The sequence below is a fragment of the Erpetoichthys calabaricus genome, chromosome 8 (assembly GCF_900747795.2).
Source record: "Erpetoichthys calabaricus chromosome 8, fErpCal1.3, whole genome shotgun sequence".
Lineage (NCBI taxonomy): Eukaryota > Metazoa > Chordata > Cladistia > Polypteriformes > Polypteridae > Erpetoichthys > Erpetoichthys calabaricus.
Genome location: NC_041401.2, coordinates 67,561,315 through 67,579,324, shown reverse-complemented (window position 1 = coordinate 67,579,324; position 18,010 = coordinate 67,561,315). Strand labels below are relative to the sequence as shown.

General features: G+C 39.8%; 1 protein-coding gene across 10 annotated transcripts in view; it reads right to left on the bottom strand.

Moving 5' to 3' along the window:
- rap1gap2a (RAP1 GTPase activating protein 2a) overlaps positions 1-18,010 on the bottom strand; it is a 451,901-nt gene that overhangs the window by 52,833 nt on the left and 381,058 nt on the right. For all 10 annotated transcript variants that reach the window (XM_028806691.2, XM_028806692.2, XM_028806694.2 and 7 more), the window contains one exon: positions 888-923. In XM_028806691.2, the coding sequence (XP_028662524.1) occupies positions 888-923 (36 nt within the window). The remainder of the gene's footprint in view (positions 1-887; positions 924-18,010) is intronic.

Below are 18,010 nucleotides of genomic sequence, written 5' to 3'. Positions count from 1 at the left end.
GTCTCATTCAGCTACTGAACCTCCCAGCTCTGCTGCCTAAAGAAATATGAAGCCCAGGAATGCATTTTGGTTCCATTTATGTATGAAGGTGAAATGAAGTTAAAAATCCAGCTGCATGAATGTGCCTGCACATATGCTTGTGTCTTGCTAACATCAACAGGTTTCAAGATCTGAAAAAGTCTCATATGCTTTTGTCTGGACTCAGAAATGTGGACTTCGGGATCAAATGCGCTTCTAAAAAGGGGGGATAGAAGAGTAAAAGGCTATAGAAGAAGAAAAAAAACATGGTTAGTAGAAAACTGACCACTGTCCACATCTTGAGAGCCACAAACCAGACATTCTGCCCGAGGACTCCCTGATATTAAGTCACTAAGTGGGCTGCATCTAATCCCACAAGTACTGCATAATAACATGTGCCATAGATTCTTGTTGATGAAATGTACCCTCCGTTTTAAAGTGACTGTTTCTGACAGTTCAGCAGACGACAAGGCGCCACTCCATACAATGAACCATACGCAGCTCAGCTGTGAACAGCCACTTTTAGACATTCTTACAAGGGGTGCACCCTGCCTTTCAATGAACACCCTGCTCCAATGTGTTTCGGGATACTGGACCATTTTTATCTGTCAAGCACTTTTTATTCTATAGAGTGCTCTACAGCAAGGGCTTCCATTCAAAAGATGTACTATTCATTTTTTAGGTGAATTGTAAGAAATGAAGCAACCTTTTGAACCTTCCTTTAGAAGAAGCTTATCACTTCTGAGGACAAGTGACCTCAACCGGCATGCAGAGCACTGCATATGCACAAATCACTTCATAAATCTCACCAAATTACAGCTTAAGGCCATCGTTTTGTTCTAATGTGACAAGATAAAAACGGTTCCTACCTGCATCCGCTCCAGCATATCAAAGAACTCCGCAGACTGCAAGACAAAATGAAATAAGAGCCATTAGTGTTTTTATTTTTGGGAGCACATTACGTCAACAAAAAGGAGAGAAGGGCTGGGAGGTGAGGTGCGCACTGTGCTTCTAGCTTGTTTTTCTTCACATTTACACAGAAACACATTTGATGTATTAGCACATTATTGAGATGTTCTATGGTGGTTGTTCATGTCTGATGAATGCAGGCCTGTGGATTTTGAGCTGATGCTTTACACAGAATTCAATTTCTTCACAAAATGATTCCCATTCAGTTAAGTCTTGTATACAAGTTTATAAAGCCTCAGTTATGTATAATGCCATTAGTTTAACGAGATGTTGGCCAACTCCATAGGTGTGAGCATTAAGACATAAGCTGAATGAAAAAAGATGATAAAGATACTGCAAACCAGTGGCCAGGAGCAACCTGAACCGAACTGTGGACTAGAAAATAGTGCAAGGAAGCAAAGATAAAGTCATACACCAGAGACATCAGAAACACAAAAGGCCGTTGAACACTGCACTGAAACATCAAGAGAGAGCAATGCCTTAATTAACAAACACACTCATACTGCAACTCCGTCACTTGCCCAAAAATGAAAACATGGCGATTACTACTGATGTTCTTCTGTTCTGCTTCTGCTCTAAGTCTTCCGCTTTGGCGTTGGCTGCCAGGGCTACACTGCCACGTGATGAGTCCTATCCATGGAAAGTGACACCAGAGACACTGGGAACCTTCTCATTCCATCTGCCCTTTTTCCAAGAGTCTAGCACATCCTGAAGGTGTTGCTTGGTGTCAATGGAGGGCAGCCAGTTAAGCCAGGTCAGAAGAACTGAAGACCATGTCTGTTATAACCAAATGTGGACTCCCAGAGGTTTATTTTATCCAGGAATGTTGCAAACTGGAGTTTTGGTTTTTTATCCTCCATTATCAATTGACAATTCCTCGGATTTAGTGTTTGAACTTGCAGATGACATTCATTCTGTGTTACATTGTGCACAATGAGATTTGTGTGTTTATCCAAGTATGTAGATGCCACATGGCTTAATAATTTAATGGTACATGAAATCTATTTGTAAATATGATTAAAATCTCTGACACTCGGCAAAGAGTGATACACAAAAAAATAAATTAAAATGAATAGAAACCAGAGCAAGAAAAGTAAACACTTCAAGCGATGGAAGATGCATCTTGCTAAAAACAGTGCTGAATGTATTTGTTTAGACAATGTGGTCGCTGAGGGTATCGAGAGGGCAAAATGAGGGCTCAGCTGGTCAGGTGCCACTGCAGCAATCGACCCCTCCAGTAGCTAATGTGGGGTGACATTTAAGGGCTTTGTCCCATTGTGTATTATTGGGGTTCTTGTGGCAGAACTCAAGGAGATTCAAGAAGGAGCCTGGGGCTAACAAGTAATAGAAGTAGACCTTTGCCCACTGTTGGCCTAGTTGAGATGCCTGAGTAAAATATATAGAGATTAGATGGCAATGGCTGAAGATGTCAAATTAGTTCCTCTGTACCAGGCCGAGCAAATGGTTTTAGTGCATGAGACATTGGCTGCAGTTAGGCACCACCACATTCAGGTGTCATTAGGATTGGCATTTTAGGAGATGACATTGAGGACAGATGCAACATCTGAGCAGGGAGTAGACTTTCAGAAGGAGACAGTATGGCCAAATTTGAAAATGTACAGAGAAAAATAATCCTATTTAGGGCTTATTATCACTCTTCATCCATCACTGCCAGAATAGGCACCTACTGTGGAGCAAATTATCAAGTAATGTGGTAGAGAGCAGGAGTTTAGGGACTTTCAGATCTGAACTTGAGGTGATTTTGGAGGATTTAGTTGGACAGGATTGGCAAGCTTTATTGGGCTGATTGGCCTGTTCTTGTCTACATTTTTGTAACATTAAAATGAACTAAAATAGTAGGTTGTAAAATGGATGGTGTGTTTTAACCAAGATGAGTCATGGCTACCCATGTCTGATTAGTGTCGATGTGCAGATGTTTCAACACTTTACATAAGTTTTTTTAAGAAAGTTGTTTTATCAAGTTTCTCTTACTGGTTCTGTTGTAGTGAGCAGATCAAGGCTGAGGCTAGAAATGCGGAAAGTAGACTAAAACCTATAAGCTTAATGACCTTCTGGTAAAGTCTTAGATATACCAAAGGGCAGTAATGTCCCCAAGTCTAGCCTGTAGTTTCCAGATGTGATTTAGCTGACTTATGGGTACTGGGCATATGAGTGGTAAAGGGAGCAGAGATGGAGTAAAGAGAAGTAATCGAGCTTCAGACTCAGGGCAACACAGTTGGCCGTGTATGTGGAGAATGGAGAATGTTCCCCATTAAAATTCTGAGCAGAACCTGGGCATGTCAGCTTTGATACTCACTATCCCAATTTAACACAATTATGAGGGGCAATTTGTGCAAGTTATAAAGTGCAGGCCTTTTGTGCTGCTTGTTGGCCGGAAAATTTGCAGAGATGAGCTGAGTGCTGAACACTCAGGTCTACTTCACCTTTCAGAATCCTGTGACCATCCAACATAAATGTGGCAGAGCAGCAGGCTGTTAGACTTTAAACTATAAGATTGCCATTTCCAGCCTCCATACTAATAAGAAACTCAAATAACCAGCTTGTATTCCTGTCATAAAAAATAAACAGTTCTAAAGTATATTGATATTGTAAGTGATCTTGGGTAAAACCATCAGGTAAGTAATAATATCAATCAGTCCATCCACTCTGTGAACCTGCTTAATCTGGCTTTAGGTTTTCATGGGGCTGAAGCCCATAATGTGTCACAATGCAGCACAGATAATAATAATAATAATAATGATAATTATAATAAGAGCAGAGCACACATCGTTTGTAGTCTAGGTACCTTCTAGGTATGTTTCACTTCATAACCATTTGCTGAGCACTTGATTAGTTATTCTCACTAATAAAAATAACAGTGTTGCCTTAAACTGAGACTGGGGCACATTTTTGTTACAGTCAAACCAATTGCAGATTTAAACAGGTTGTCTTACATATTAGTTACTGAAATGATACTCAGACCAATAGGCAGAAGAAAAGAGCTCACTTACAGAGGGACCTACAGGCAACCTAAAGGAAATAGAAATAGTAGAAGAAGACAAAAAAATAACCAGGCAGTATCAGTAAGGCTTGTCAGCGGGGCTTTTGCATGATCACACATTTAGGTGGCTTGCATGTCTAAGGGGTTTTCAGTTTAAATCCATCAGCTAAAGTAATCTTTGTTAACTACTGATAAAAGCAGATTGGCTATATGGAAGACTTATTTATTTATGGATAAAACTCATGCTATGATATTTATGCTGCGGTGGGTTGGCACCCTGCCCAGGATTGGTTCCTGCCTTGTGCCCTGTGTTGGCTGGGATTGGCTCCAGCAGACCCTCGTGACCCTGAGTTCGGATTCAGCGGGTTGGAAAATGGATGGATGGATGATATTTTTTATGTATTGTTACATTCATTCAAGGCAGCAGGGTGGCACAGTAAATAGTAGTAGAAGCCCGAGTTTAGTCTGCTCACTTGTTTGTGTTCTCTGGTTGTTCTTATCGGTTGTCATCGATGACTCCAGTTTCTTCCCACCCTCTAATGAAATACAGTATGATTAGATTGCTTTTAGCGGGCCCAGTGAGTGGGAATGTGCCTTGTGAAAGCAAATCCACCAATCCTCTGGATACTCAATTTCGGCTCAGAAGAAGTAAGCAGCAAGCGATGCAAAGCAGGGGACCCAACAAAGTGGGAGGTCACTCCCTTACTGACTGCGTCAATGTGCATTCTATGGGCCCACATTGAGTAAATAAAGTGCAGGGAGTTTGGGAGGAAGCTGGATTCAGAAAAAAACCCATGCAGACACAGAGAGCACATGCAAGCTCCAAAATGAGGATAATCCATTAAGAAATTTAGACCCATGAGATGACAATTATACACTCTATCATTATTATTATTATTACATAAACTGTAATTTAAACATTATTTCATTATTTTTTTTATTTACCTCACTTTATAAATTCCATTTCGGTTGACTTGAATGCACATATTGCAGATGCAGTGACAGGAATTTTATCAACAGTTGGCACTTCTGCCTAGGCCTACTTTATGTGCTCAAAGATACTTGGCGTAACAAACACAAAAGTCCAATAATAGGAAACCTCAAGACTGATATGTTGGGAAGCTAGATTTGACAGAAACTAGTCGGAAAAGGAATTCTGCTAGGACTGAACCTTGATAGTAAGACATTGTGATAGATGGTATGTTATAATTTAGAACAGACACAAAAAATGGATCACATTAGAATGGAAATCTCAAAAGCGGCACATCACAAACCGCAGCAAGGGAGAATAAGTAGCAAACGGTTGTGTAAAAGTCTCATACTTAGATTATCTAGATTATTACTCATTTCAAAACAGTTCTCTGTCTATAACGCATTAGAAAGATGAAAACTGGTGTTTCACAGGTTACTATGGAAGACGTTTCTTTGTTGTGACTTCCTGAAACACAAGGCCTCTTCTTTATGGGCAGTAAGCACGAACTCTGGCACACCACACTGCATAGACGGGTAAAACAATGCTGGGGCACTTAATATTATTCAGCAAGAAAGACAGCCATTTTAGCAAGAGGGTATACTAAAAGTGATAGGGTAGATTTTGATATTACTTTCCTTGTTGGGAATTTTTAAATAGTTGAGTATTTTATGTCTGCCTGGCACATATGGTAGTGATTTCAAAATAAAATATACACAGAGTCCCTTGATCCTATGGTTCTTCTCTTACTCTGGAACTTGGAAATCACCCCCTTCATGCCCAACTGTTTTAAATGATTAACAAGCTACCTGTATACTTAAAAACAGCAGAACAAAGAGAAGGCTTCAGGCTGATTGTTTTAATAAAGCAATACTTTACAGTTTTACATTGAGGGCTGCAGCACAGACACTCTGTCAGTTTGGATCCAACGGCAGGTCTGCAGATGCGGATTACCAACCACCATGCCCCATACCAACTGGCTTTATGAATGCACTATAACCTTTTTAAGTTGACAGGCTCCACCCACCTGTCACAGCCCAGCCAATAGGAAGAGAAGCTGGTAGCTGTTGGGCAGACAGCTGTGTGGCCTTGTTAACTCTTTACAATTCTTGGTTGACTCTGGAGGAGTCAGGGGCTTAAATCCCCTTCAGGAGGAGCATAAAGCTTTCTCAAAGTTTGGGTGCACTGCAGAGCTTGCACACTTTGACATATTCTTTCCATCTACACTGTCTGCTTACATTACCAATCGTTCGAAAGTCACATGGCACACAGTCTACTACACCCATTCCTGTCTTGGATTTCATCTGGTCAAACTGGTTGTGAATTCTCTGGGTTCCTGTCATACATGACATTTTGAATCAGCGAATGTCTCGATAATGTCACTGAGAAAGCTTATCTTCTGTACAGGTTCATTAAAACACAGAGAATAACAACACTGAAAGAAATCAGCAAATGGCTGGTAAGAAATTTGTTGTCTGCCATACTGTCTAATAAATATGCTTGAGAAATGTAAAGCTGCCCAAGAGGAAGAAACCAATTACAAGGCTGGAATTGATTGTAAAAAAGGCACTACTAAATATTGAATGTTTGTGTGATCAATTGTTTTGTGTTTTTAATTCATTTAAACCACTTTGCAGAGATCTGTTTTCACTTTGGCATTAAAAAGTCAAAGTCATGTGTAATAATAAAATGTGAAACCTTTCTAGGGGTGAATACTTTTTATAGGCACTATGTATTTATGTATATTGTCACGCGTGTGCGCGTGAAAGACAATTCAGGGGGCTCTTGTGATGGTAATTACCCACTGGACCAGGGGTTGGCACTGTGTACTAATGCCTACTCTTCTCATCCCTTGGCAGAACAGAAGTTTGACAGCCACTCCATCTCTGTTGTTACTTCTGTGTCCATCCGCCTGGACTCTCTCCTTCCTGCCTCGTCAACTCATAACCCCGAAATCGCCCATCTTGAGTCATTTCTGTTAAGTACTTGCATCTGTGAAGACGTTTCCACGTTGCAGGTTTTCTTTTGATTTAAACGTTTTAATTATATGGGGTTACCAAGGTTGTGCCCCAACTCTTATCACTGTGTCCTATTTTACACTATGTATTTATTGCCTGTATACTGTATATTGTGCATTGGAGGACCCCCTTCTGAGCACATCAGAGGTATGTAATACCACTCCAGGATGACAGGGGGCGCTGTCACTTACATTATCACCAGCTTCTGTCTTTACAGCACCAAGAGATTGCCTAGTGAGGGCAACTGACACTGCCCCTTCTGGGACAAGTCCTGTGAATCCAGGCATCCCTGGAAGGAGACATCTCCTTTAGTGTGCATTTGCAGACCAAGAGAAGGCTATAGCCTGTATTTCTGTTGTTTAACACCATTGTGCGTTTGTTTTGTTTTGACTTTATTTGTTGAATTAAACGGGATGACCCAGGTGTTGTCCCAACATTTCTTTTGGACCCAATTCTTACTCCTGTTCGACCACTACAACATATATATACAGTATGTGTGTGTGTGCGTGTGTGTTCAGTATATATAGGATATAAATATACAGGTGGAATCCCATTATAACAAAACTCATGGAACCATAAACATATTTTATTGTAATGGGTTGGCAGGGATTGGCTCCAGCAGACCACCGTGACCCTGTAGTTCGGATATAGCAGGTTGGATAATGGACGGATGGATGAATGGGAAAAATATGTATACTATAATCACTGGGGTCGCCATCTCTAATGGCAGTAGTGCAAGGACAGCTCTGTAGCTGCTCTGCTGCGTCTGGTAAACAGTAAACCAAGGGCAAAGCAATTGGTTGTCCTCTGCAGGATCAGGGTTACCGCTTACCGTGCTTGTCACACAATGTTCAATATTTAACACCAGGCTTTGATCTGCTCTTCCTCATACTTTCCTGATCAGTCTTCTCCGGACCACATCTGCCACAGTGGTGGTTCTGAGTCACTGGTGTCCTTCTAATCTGAAGATGGGAGCTAAATCAGGACGATTGCCTATGTTGCAGTTCCTAACAGCTCCTATTCTGAATGAAGTCTTGAGACTGCCTTCTCTATATAGTAATAAAGTACCTGCATTTTCCTTGAAAACCTGGACTCATCTTCCTGACTCTTGTGCAAGTCTGTGACCCAAGCTTGACAATACCTGTATAAAAAACACTTCTTAAACTGCAAAAAATATCTTGCTTGAAAGTGAGACATTAGATGAAATTTTTTTTTATCAAAATACAGGTATGAACACAGAATGAAAATGAGACTTTAGATGAAGATGAAGGTATGATTCACGAAAACGTTCGCTATGTCATTTTCTTCATTCCAGAATCAACTTTTTCTAGGATTGATAATTTTTTTTCAGAGTAAACTCATGCCATTTCTCACTTTTTTTGTACGTCTGAAAGAAAACTTTGAGAACAACAACAACAACATTTATTTATATAGCACATTTTCATACAAACAATGCAGCTCAAAGTGCTTTACATGATGAAGAAAGAGAAAAATGACAAAGTAAATAAGAATTAAAATAAGAGAACACTAATTACCATAGAATAAAAGTAAGGTCCAATGGCCAGGGAGGACAGAAAAAACAAAAAAAAACTCCAGTCGGCTGGAGAAAAAAATAAATTCTGCAGGGGTTCCAGGCCACGAGACCACCCAGCCCCCTCTAGTCATTCTACCTAACATAAATGATCAGAAGCACTATGAAACTCGAACAGTACAGTATCCACACATGACACAGCTACCCACCACTAAGTGGAGTACTGACTCTGAATTCAGCTATACCTGTATGATGTCGCACCTACACTCTCACCAAACCTCGCCAAAACTGCATGAGACTGGAAATTTCACAGCAGACTAACTGTTTCTTTGAGACAGCCTGTTGAAGGGTTCCTGAGTCTTGGCATGGAAAGTTCAGGTATGGCATTAAATATTTTTTGCATCACATTATTATCTTTGTGTGTCCATTTCTGGTTGAAAACATGTCGGTTATACTGAAATTTACATTTCGTTAAAACAAAACTTGTTTAACATGATGTTATATGAATGTTGAACATGATGTTCTATGAAGGCAGTTCCTCCAGGAAACTGACAAGGGCCACAAAAAGTATTCATTATTCTGAAAATTGTGTTACTTCGGTATTCGCTATAACATGATTTGACATGTATACAGTGTATTTTATGTTCAGTATATTTTGAAGTATTTTGTATGCTGTATATAATATATTGTATACAGGTTGTATTTAGTATTTAATATAAAAATACATCACAAATAAAAGTCCAGCAACAGTCAGAGAAATAATAAAAACAGTACAAGACCATATTATGGACTGGCGCCTTGTCCAGAGTTTGTTCCTGCCTCGTGCTCTGTGCTGACTGAGTTAGACTCCAACACCCCCTGTGACCCTGTTCAGAACTAAGCGGGTTACAGGATGGCTGACTGACAAGACTATATTAGGGATGGCATGGTGATGCAGTGATAGTGCAACTACCTTGCAGTGTGGAGACCAGGGTTCACGCCCTGGGTGTTCCCTCCGTGGAGTCTGTATGTTCTCTAAGTGTCTAGGTGGGTTTCCTTTGGGTGCTCCAGGTTCCTTCCACAGACCAAAGACATGCAGATGATTTGAATTGATGATGCTAAATTGACCCTAGTGTGTGTGTGTGTGTGTGTGTATGTGTGTGTTCACACTGCAGTGTGCTGGCGCCCCATCCAGAGATTGTTTTTGCCTGTGCCTGCTGCTTGCTAGGACAGGCTCCAGTCACCCTGTGACCCTTCTCTGGATAAGTGGACTTGGAAGATGAATGGCTGGATAGAAGCCCTTCACGCCCCTATCACCAATCTAGAAGGAGAAGCTAAACATGTAGGCTTTAGGAGTAAACTAGCAAGGGTTTACTTCATTTGCCTATCCCTACCTACGGAGATGTGAGCGCCTGCCTTCAACAACTAGCTTGCAAAACATATATATAGCACCACAGAATACAAAAATGTAGAAAAGACAATGAGAAGAAAATAGAAATGCTCTAGAAGACTGAAAAAATTATGTGGGCAATTCACAAAAACTTCAAAAATGTTGCTGTAAAAATATCTAAAGGCTTAGTGTACAAATACCAATAAAGATGATGCTTCTTTTGTATTTCCTAGTCTGTTATACAAAGTGAAAGATGGCCGTTATGATTCTTCACACCAGCATATGTTCATTTTTTTGTGTCCAGGTTTTTATGGCTTGTATGTTTGCTGCCCAGTAATAAAACTGAAAATTAGGTAAAGCCATGCCACCTTCTGCCTGAGGTCTTTGTAGGGTCGCTCTTCGGATACGTGAGTGTTTTGAGTTCCAAATAAATGAGGTTATAGTTGAATCTAATTGCTTAAAAAACGATTTATTGATATATATTGGAATGTTTTGAAATAAAAAAAGAAGTTTAGGAAGGATATTCATCTTAACAACGTTAATTCTTCCAGCTAGAGTGAGATGAAGGGTTGACCATCTATGCAAGTCTTGCTTAATTTTTCCATACAGATGGCAAAAATTTGTTGATAAAGAGCTTTATGTTTACTTGTGATATTTACCCCTAGGTATTTAAACTGATCTGCTATGGTAAAAGGTAGGGTGTCCAATCTAATATTATATGCTTGTGAATTCACTGGAAAGAGTATACTTTTATTCAGATTAATTCTAAGACCAGATATCTTTTGAAATTCTGTTAGTGCTGTTAGAACTGCAGGCACAGTGTTTTCTGGGTCTGATATATACAAAACCATATCATCTGCAAATAGAGAATTTTCTGTGCCAGTCCTTCTCTGATAATCCCCTTTATCTGATAAGAATTTCGACAGTGAACCACCAGTGGTTCAATGGCGATTGCAAACAGCAGTGGTGACAAGGGCATCCTTGTCTGGTGCCACGTTCTAGCTTAAAGTAGTCTGAACAAATGTTGTTAATACAAACTGAAGCTTCTGGATTGGTATACAGTAGTTTGATCCATGCACAAATATTCGGGCCAAACCCAAATTTCTCCAATGCAGTGAAAAGGTAGTTCCATTCAATCATATCAAATGCTTTTTCTGCATCTAATGATAGTAATATCTCTGGGGTGTTTGACTTTGCTGGTGAATATATTACATTAAACATAAATCCAGTTTGATCCTGTGATATTACTGAGGGCAGCACTTTCTCCATCCTTCTAGCTAGAATTTTTGAGAGTATCTTAACATCATTATTCAGGAGTGAAATTGGACTGTATGATGCACATTGTAACAAGTCCTTATTTTGTTTAGGAAAGACGGTGATTAATGCTTGACAAAAAGTTTGAGGTAGAATCTGATTGTCTCTAGCTTCTGTAAATGTTGCCAATAAGAGGGGAGCTAGCTGAGTGGAGAATTTCTTATAAAATTCTACGGGGTAACCATCAGGGCCTGCTGATTTCCCGCTTTGAAGTGACTTTATAGCATCTAGTAATTCTGATAGGGTCAGAGGTTTATCCAGTTCCTCAGCACTTAAAGCATCTATTTGTGGTGTCTTTAATGTATCCAGAAATGCATTAGATTTTGTGTTGTCTTCTTTGAACTCAGTAGAATATAAGGATTTATAATAATCTCTAAATGTGTGCATTATATTTTTATGGTCAATGATTTCTTCTCCATTCGTGTTGGTGATTACTGTGATTGCATTGCGAACTTCTTGTTTGTGAATTTGTTGAGCTAAAAGCTTATTAGCTTTCTCTCCGTGTTCATAGTAATGATGTCTAGACTTATAAATAAGTTGTTCAGTTTCTTTAGTTGTCAAGATGTTGAATTCTGTATGCAGAACCTGCCTTTTCCTATGAAGAGCTTCACTTGGACACCTGGCTTGTTCTTCATCTATTCTAGTAATTTCGCTTCTTAGCTCTGAACTTTCTTGGTTTCTAATTTATTTCTGTGGGAAAGATATGAAATAATCTGTCCTCTTAAGAAGGCCTTTAGAGTTTTCCAGAGTGTTCCTGCAGAAACCTCTGAGGGTGTGTTTGTCTCTAGGAAGAAGCTGATTTGTTTGGATATAAATTCTGTGCAGTTCTCGTCTGCCAATAGAAGAGGGTTAAGACGCCATCTGCGAGGTGAGGGGCTTAGTGATTTTAGCTCCAAGACTAGAGGGGCATGGTCGGAGATAACAATTGTGTCGTATTTGCACGATTTAATCTTAGGCAAGAAATTATTATCTATAAAAAAATAATCAATTCTTGAGTAGCTATGATGCACTGGTGAGTAGAATGAATATGTTCTTGAGTTTCGGTTAAGAAACCTCCAAGGGTCTGATAAGTTGTGGTCGGTTAAAAACTGTGTAATTGTCTTTGCAGTGTTAGATGTCGTCCCCCCTGTCACAGGAGTCCTATCTAAGAGTGGATTTAAACCACAATTAAAGTCCCCAGCCATTATAATTTTATGAGTGTGCACATTGGGAATGGATGAAAATAGATTTTGCATGAATTCCTTATCATCGACATTGGGTGCATAAACATTTATCAAAATTATTTTACTGTTAAATAAGTTTCCCATGACCATCACATATCTCCCTTCAGGGTCCGATACTACATCTGATGCTACAAATGGGACTGTTCTGTGTATGAGAATTCCCACACCTCTAGTTTTCTTTGTAAAGCTAGAATGGAACATTTGGCCTGTCCAGTCTTTTTGTAGTCTGGACTGATCCTTGCTTAGTAAGTGGGTCTCCTGTAAAAATACTATTTTAGCGTTTAAGCCTGTTAGGTGAGAACATACTTTCTTTCTCTTTAATTCGTGATTCAGGCCTTTAACATTCCAGCTCACAAAGTTAACTGTCCCGTCTTGGAGACATTGATTCTGAGTTTTTAATGTCATTTTATAGTCTTAACTGGTAGTGAGGCAGTTTTAATCTTAATTTCAAATTTCCCCACGAGTTATTACCATATAGCCTATTGTTACATTGATATTTATAGTTATAAGGATTAGAAGAATATATTAGATATAGCCTGCTCTCCTTCTCTCCCCCCTTTATCCCCCCCCCCCATTTTGCCTCCCCGCATTAGGCTTGATCCCACTTTGCATTGTCCCAGTCCTCTGACATACAAAGAGACAGAGCACGTTCAAAACAAAACAAGCCAAAGCAGCGGCGTTTGAGAATTAAAACAAAGTAGAGATATCTATTGCAGCTGAAGTCTAAATACTATCTGCCAAAAATATAATCATTAACAGTCTTTAAGCTTAAAATAATCTTCAGCAATTTTAAGATATTAAGATAATAAAATAATGAACCCTGGGAATGATTTTAAAAAGTGGTCTAGGATAAACATAGTAGATCCTAATGCAATAGTAGAAATAGCAATAAACCAAGGGTATGAGTTTAAACAGTCTACTTTAACATAGTAAAAAAAAAACAAAAAAAAAAACCAAACCCTACTTTAATTACTTCCACACTTCCACACACTCACGTCTATAACTGTAATTAAGACATAAACATATAGTGTCCAAGTAAAAAAAAGGATGTATAATTATAATACCAGTCTCTTTAAAAGTGGATCCGACAGCAGATGATAGGTCCTTCCCATGCCATGACAGAATACGGCTCCTTATTAATTTTCAAAAGAGTGTCGGGAACAGCTTCTTTAATTCCTTTTCAGCTTCCTCCTTGCTTGAAAATACATAATATTGGTCTTGAGCTTACACTTTCAGTTTGGCGGGATACAAGAGGCTCTATTTGATATCAGCTTTCTGTAGCAGCTTTTTTAATGTTAAAGTAGGCTGCACGTTTTGCAGCTGTTAATGGTGAGAAGTCGGGGAAAATACGGATAACATTATTTTCAAATATAATCTCTTGCTTGTGTCTGAGAAGTGCCATCACATCAAGCTTACATCGTAATTGCTCAAAGCGAACAATAAAAGACCTAGGTTTAAAGGTGCTTGATCTGAGTATGTGATAAGCTGCTGCTATCTCGGTATCTAAGTCATCTCCAATTATTTTAGAGAGTAATTCTATTGCAAATTTCACTGGGTTTGAGCTTTCTCATTTCTCAGGTATACCTTCAATTCTTATATTATTTCTTCTGCACCCATTTCCATGGCCACAAGTCTGTCTCCGAGTTTTTTGCATTCGGAATTCGCAGCTGTAGCTTTTTCATCGGCGTTAGACGCCAATTGTTCCGCTGTTTCAACTTGACCCGTGAATGCCTGCTTAACGTCCTCCAGCTGATCTGTAACGTCATTCATCTGATCGGCAAGTTTTTTCAGTTTGGATCTATTTTCTTCAGTGTGTTCCTCTAATTTCTCCAAGATGCCTTTAAAGGTTGCGTCAAAATGTTTAAATAGACGCATTTCCTGGTCTTTGTTATCCTTCTTAAGCTCCTTCTTAAGCTCACTTATGGCTGTAGCCGTGGCAGTGGCCAGTGTAGAGATCATCTCTTTCATCATCTCTCTCAGTTCAGACAGTTCGCTTCGGCTGTCGTGCTCCACGAGTGGGATTGCAGCTCCTGTTACAGCAGATGCTGCGGGCTCGCGATGAGTAGATGAGAGCACGTACTGCAGGGCCTTTTCTAGTCTCGAATGATCCTCAGAAATCGGTGATCCATCGTGACCTGTATCACTTGCACCTTCACTCCCATTTTCACTCTCGACTGGAGACGATACAGTGGAGCGGGGTCCTAGGAAATCTGCGCATTCATCTGCCTGTTCCAGGTCAGTCTCCGAGAGGCCATACCTTGTACTCGGGCCGGATGTCTGTCCAGACTTTGAAGCGGCTTTAAGTTTCTTTTCCGGTTCTTTCTGACTTCTCTTCTTGTTACTCATGCTTATATATTGTAGTGGAATTTCCTTGGGTTGGGTTAAATACAGGATACCTCTAAATAATATGAAATACGTGGGAAAATAAAGCCGCTGCTAGCGGAGCTCTGCTTCAGACGTCCATCTCCTGTAACGGACGAGACCAATATATCTGTTATTTCACCAAGTAATAATATCCGTTTGCTAGCGCTAATGCGATCTTTACTATCACTTTTTTGAGATTTTTGAATTTTAGTACTTTCATAATCTCTAACCTGCTCTGCATGTGTATCACGCCAACGTTTTTGGACCTCTTCACTACGTTCTACTTTGTCATCTATTCCTTGTCTTTTTTTTCCGACCCTGCTTGGAGCTGAGAGCGCAGGAACTGTGTCTGACAATATCATTTGCACCAATGAGAAGTGATTGGACCGTGGGCGTGGTTATAAATGTTTGAGAGGAGGGCGGGACTTGTCAAAATCTCTTGGCAAAATGTCTCGTCTCGCGGGACCTGAAATTATCTCTTGTGGAAGTTGAAATTATCTCCAAGAAAGTCTTGTCCCAGGATTTCCTTTCATAATAGAGATATTGCTAGTAGACTTGCAAGTGCCAGCACCACTCAGGTTGACGGGTACACATAAAATCATGCCATCACCAACCCAAAGAGTCTCCTTGACTGCCTGCACAAAGAAGCTGCAGAAGTAAACATTTTGTGGTGGTTAATGCTGCATTAACAACCCCCCGAGTCTGTGCTGAGATAAAGACTGCATCTCCTGGTCCTTTATCTACTTTTGCCCTTGTGCTCTACCAGCTTACATCTGTGGCAGAACATTAGGTGACAATGTGCAGGATCAAGATGGGGGAAACCATGGCAACGGCAAATTTAATGAACTTTATATTTACGGTATAAACGTATTTTGTTACATACATTAGTGTTTCACAAAATAAGGCTATAAATCTGGACAAATCAAACAATAATTCATAAAGTACGTCCATTGCATACAGTAAATCCACAAAGGAAAGAGAAGGTGAATATCAATTTGAGTGAAAATGAAGGCAATCCAGAACACTGCATCTAAGTGTACTGAAAATAATGAAATTTGACATTCATAATTATGAATCCTAAAAATAAATGGATGGATGAAATCAGAGAAATGAGGGATGCATTTTCATTTTGCATTTGATTACACTTTAAAACAGACACACAGAGAGAGCCCTAGCTTTGCTTAAAAACGCTACATACAGTAAAAGTACTTCAGGCGCTTGTGATGGCTCCCTAATTTATTACTGAAACTGTTATTTGCCAGAAGCAGATATTGTCAAAACTCAAGTCTGTGTAAACAAACTTCAACCATAATTATAATTCATCTTTTGTAAATGAATTGGTGCTTCATTTCATTTCATAATAAGACACAATGGGCAGACTCCAAATGGCACATTAAGGCTGAGAATGCACTTAAGAGTGTGCTTCATAAATTAGCACCCAGTTAAAGTGCAAAGCTTTAGTAAGTTGAAGGATACAGAATGAGAAACAGGAAGGAGGCAGTATGGGCTCACGGCCATTCATTCATTCACCCATCATGCCAAGGTTGTTCTTGGCGGGGCGGCTGGCTAGCATAGATTTTGGCAAGTGGGTCTGTTTATTGAAGGAATGGAGGAGCTACATATGACAGGACATCTGCGAGTTTCTTTTCTTTACTGCGTATGTCTGTGCGCCATTAGAACTTTGAATGTCCCTGCTGTGCAGAGCCAAACAACGCTTCTGGGAACTGGAATCCTCATTTGAAAAATGAATAAATGTTTTGTCATGGCAGCACTGTGGTAGAGGAACGTTACATTACTTGACTTCATATGACTTTCATTTTATAACAAAAAATAGCAGACTGGTCCACTCTGCGTCATCCTCATCTCACTCCCAGAGGAGTGTCCAGATAAAAGAGTTGAAGAACTAAAACTAGCTACAAAGGTAAAATAAAAGTGACAAATCTATGAGAAGCACTCTAGCCACAATGAAAGACAGGAGAATCTTCTGCAATAACTTGACATTTAGCCTCCATATCTGACACCAAGGCAGCACTTTTGTGGAAAATCCTATCTGCAGCTTAGCTTCTATCCAAAACCGATCCACCAGGGAGTCAGGTGGCTTATGCACTTCAGAAATGCTTACTCTGGTGCTGGCGGAAGCGGTAAGACGTCTGATATAAGGCCTTCAAATCACATAATTTAGAATGGATGACAAAGGGGGACTGTTTGAATAGCTGCAAGCACTCTCTCAGTCTGCCACTACCATATTGTATTTCATGTGAGGAAAAGTGACGTGCAGGCCTAGCATCATCTGTAAGTTACACCTTAATCACTTAGGGAAGCGGACCTCCAGGATTCGGGGAAAGTCCTGTGGCCATGAACAGTGCACTTGATCTCTGAAGGACGCACTTTGTGCCCTGTTTTAATGTATCTGGTGTCTGTTCGTTGTAAAGCTAGGCTCTTAAGGCTTTCCGAGCTGCACACTTAGCCACACAGTGTCAGACATATTTAGCACACTGGGTAGTGCAAGTCACTTAATTGTGTAAAAATTCCAAATGTAGCATGAAATCTCTTTGGTCACTGGGTTGAACACTTCACTGCTTGCAGATGGAGTCCATCATAACATTTAGAATACTCCTACCTAACTTGGTAGACAGTTTCAGAAGTAACTTATGGGATGCCATTGCTTCTCTGTGGGGATATGGATGAGGTTCAGTTACCAGATATGAGCTCCTGTATTCGACTTGCAGCTCAGTCAATGTGCATGCCTACCCACGCTCAAGTGGGCTTCCTCTAAATCAGGGGTGGGCAAAGTTAGTCCTGGAAGGCCGCAGTAGCTGCAGGTTTTTGTTCCAACCCAGTTGCTTAATTAGAAAATAATCCTTGCTAATAATTTAATTTCATGGCTTGTTAATACTTTAACTCTGACATGTCAGGTCATTCTCATATCCTAGATTTTTTGTTCCTTACTAAGGATATCATCCAAATGATCTGAAGTCTAAAATGGACGAGAAATTCTCAGTCCTTCACTTTTTTCTCTTCACTTTCCTTCCAAAATATTTAGTTAACCAAATACTGTAGTATGCAATCAGTACACACAGGTGTAAATGGAAACAAACTAAATGGACAAATGCTGGTGTCTTTTGTCATTTGTATCTTATTGTTAATAAAGAGCCATTAAAAACCAAGAATACAGTTGTTTAAGGCTAAAATAAGCCATAAGGGTTCAAAATCTTAATGAGCGACACAACTAA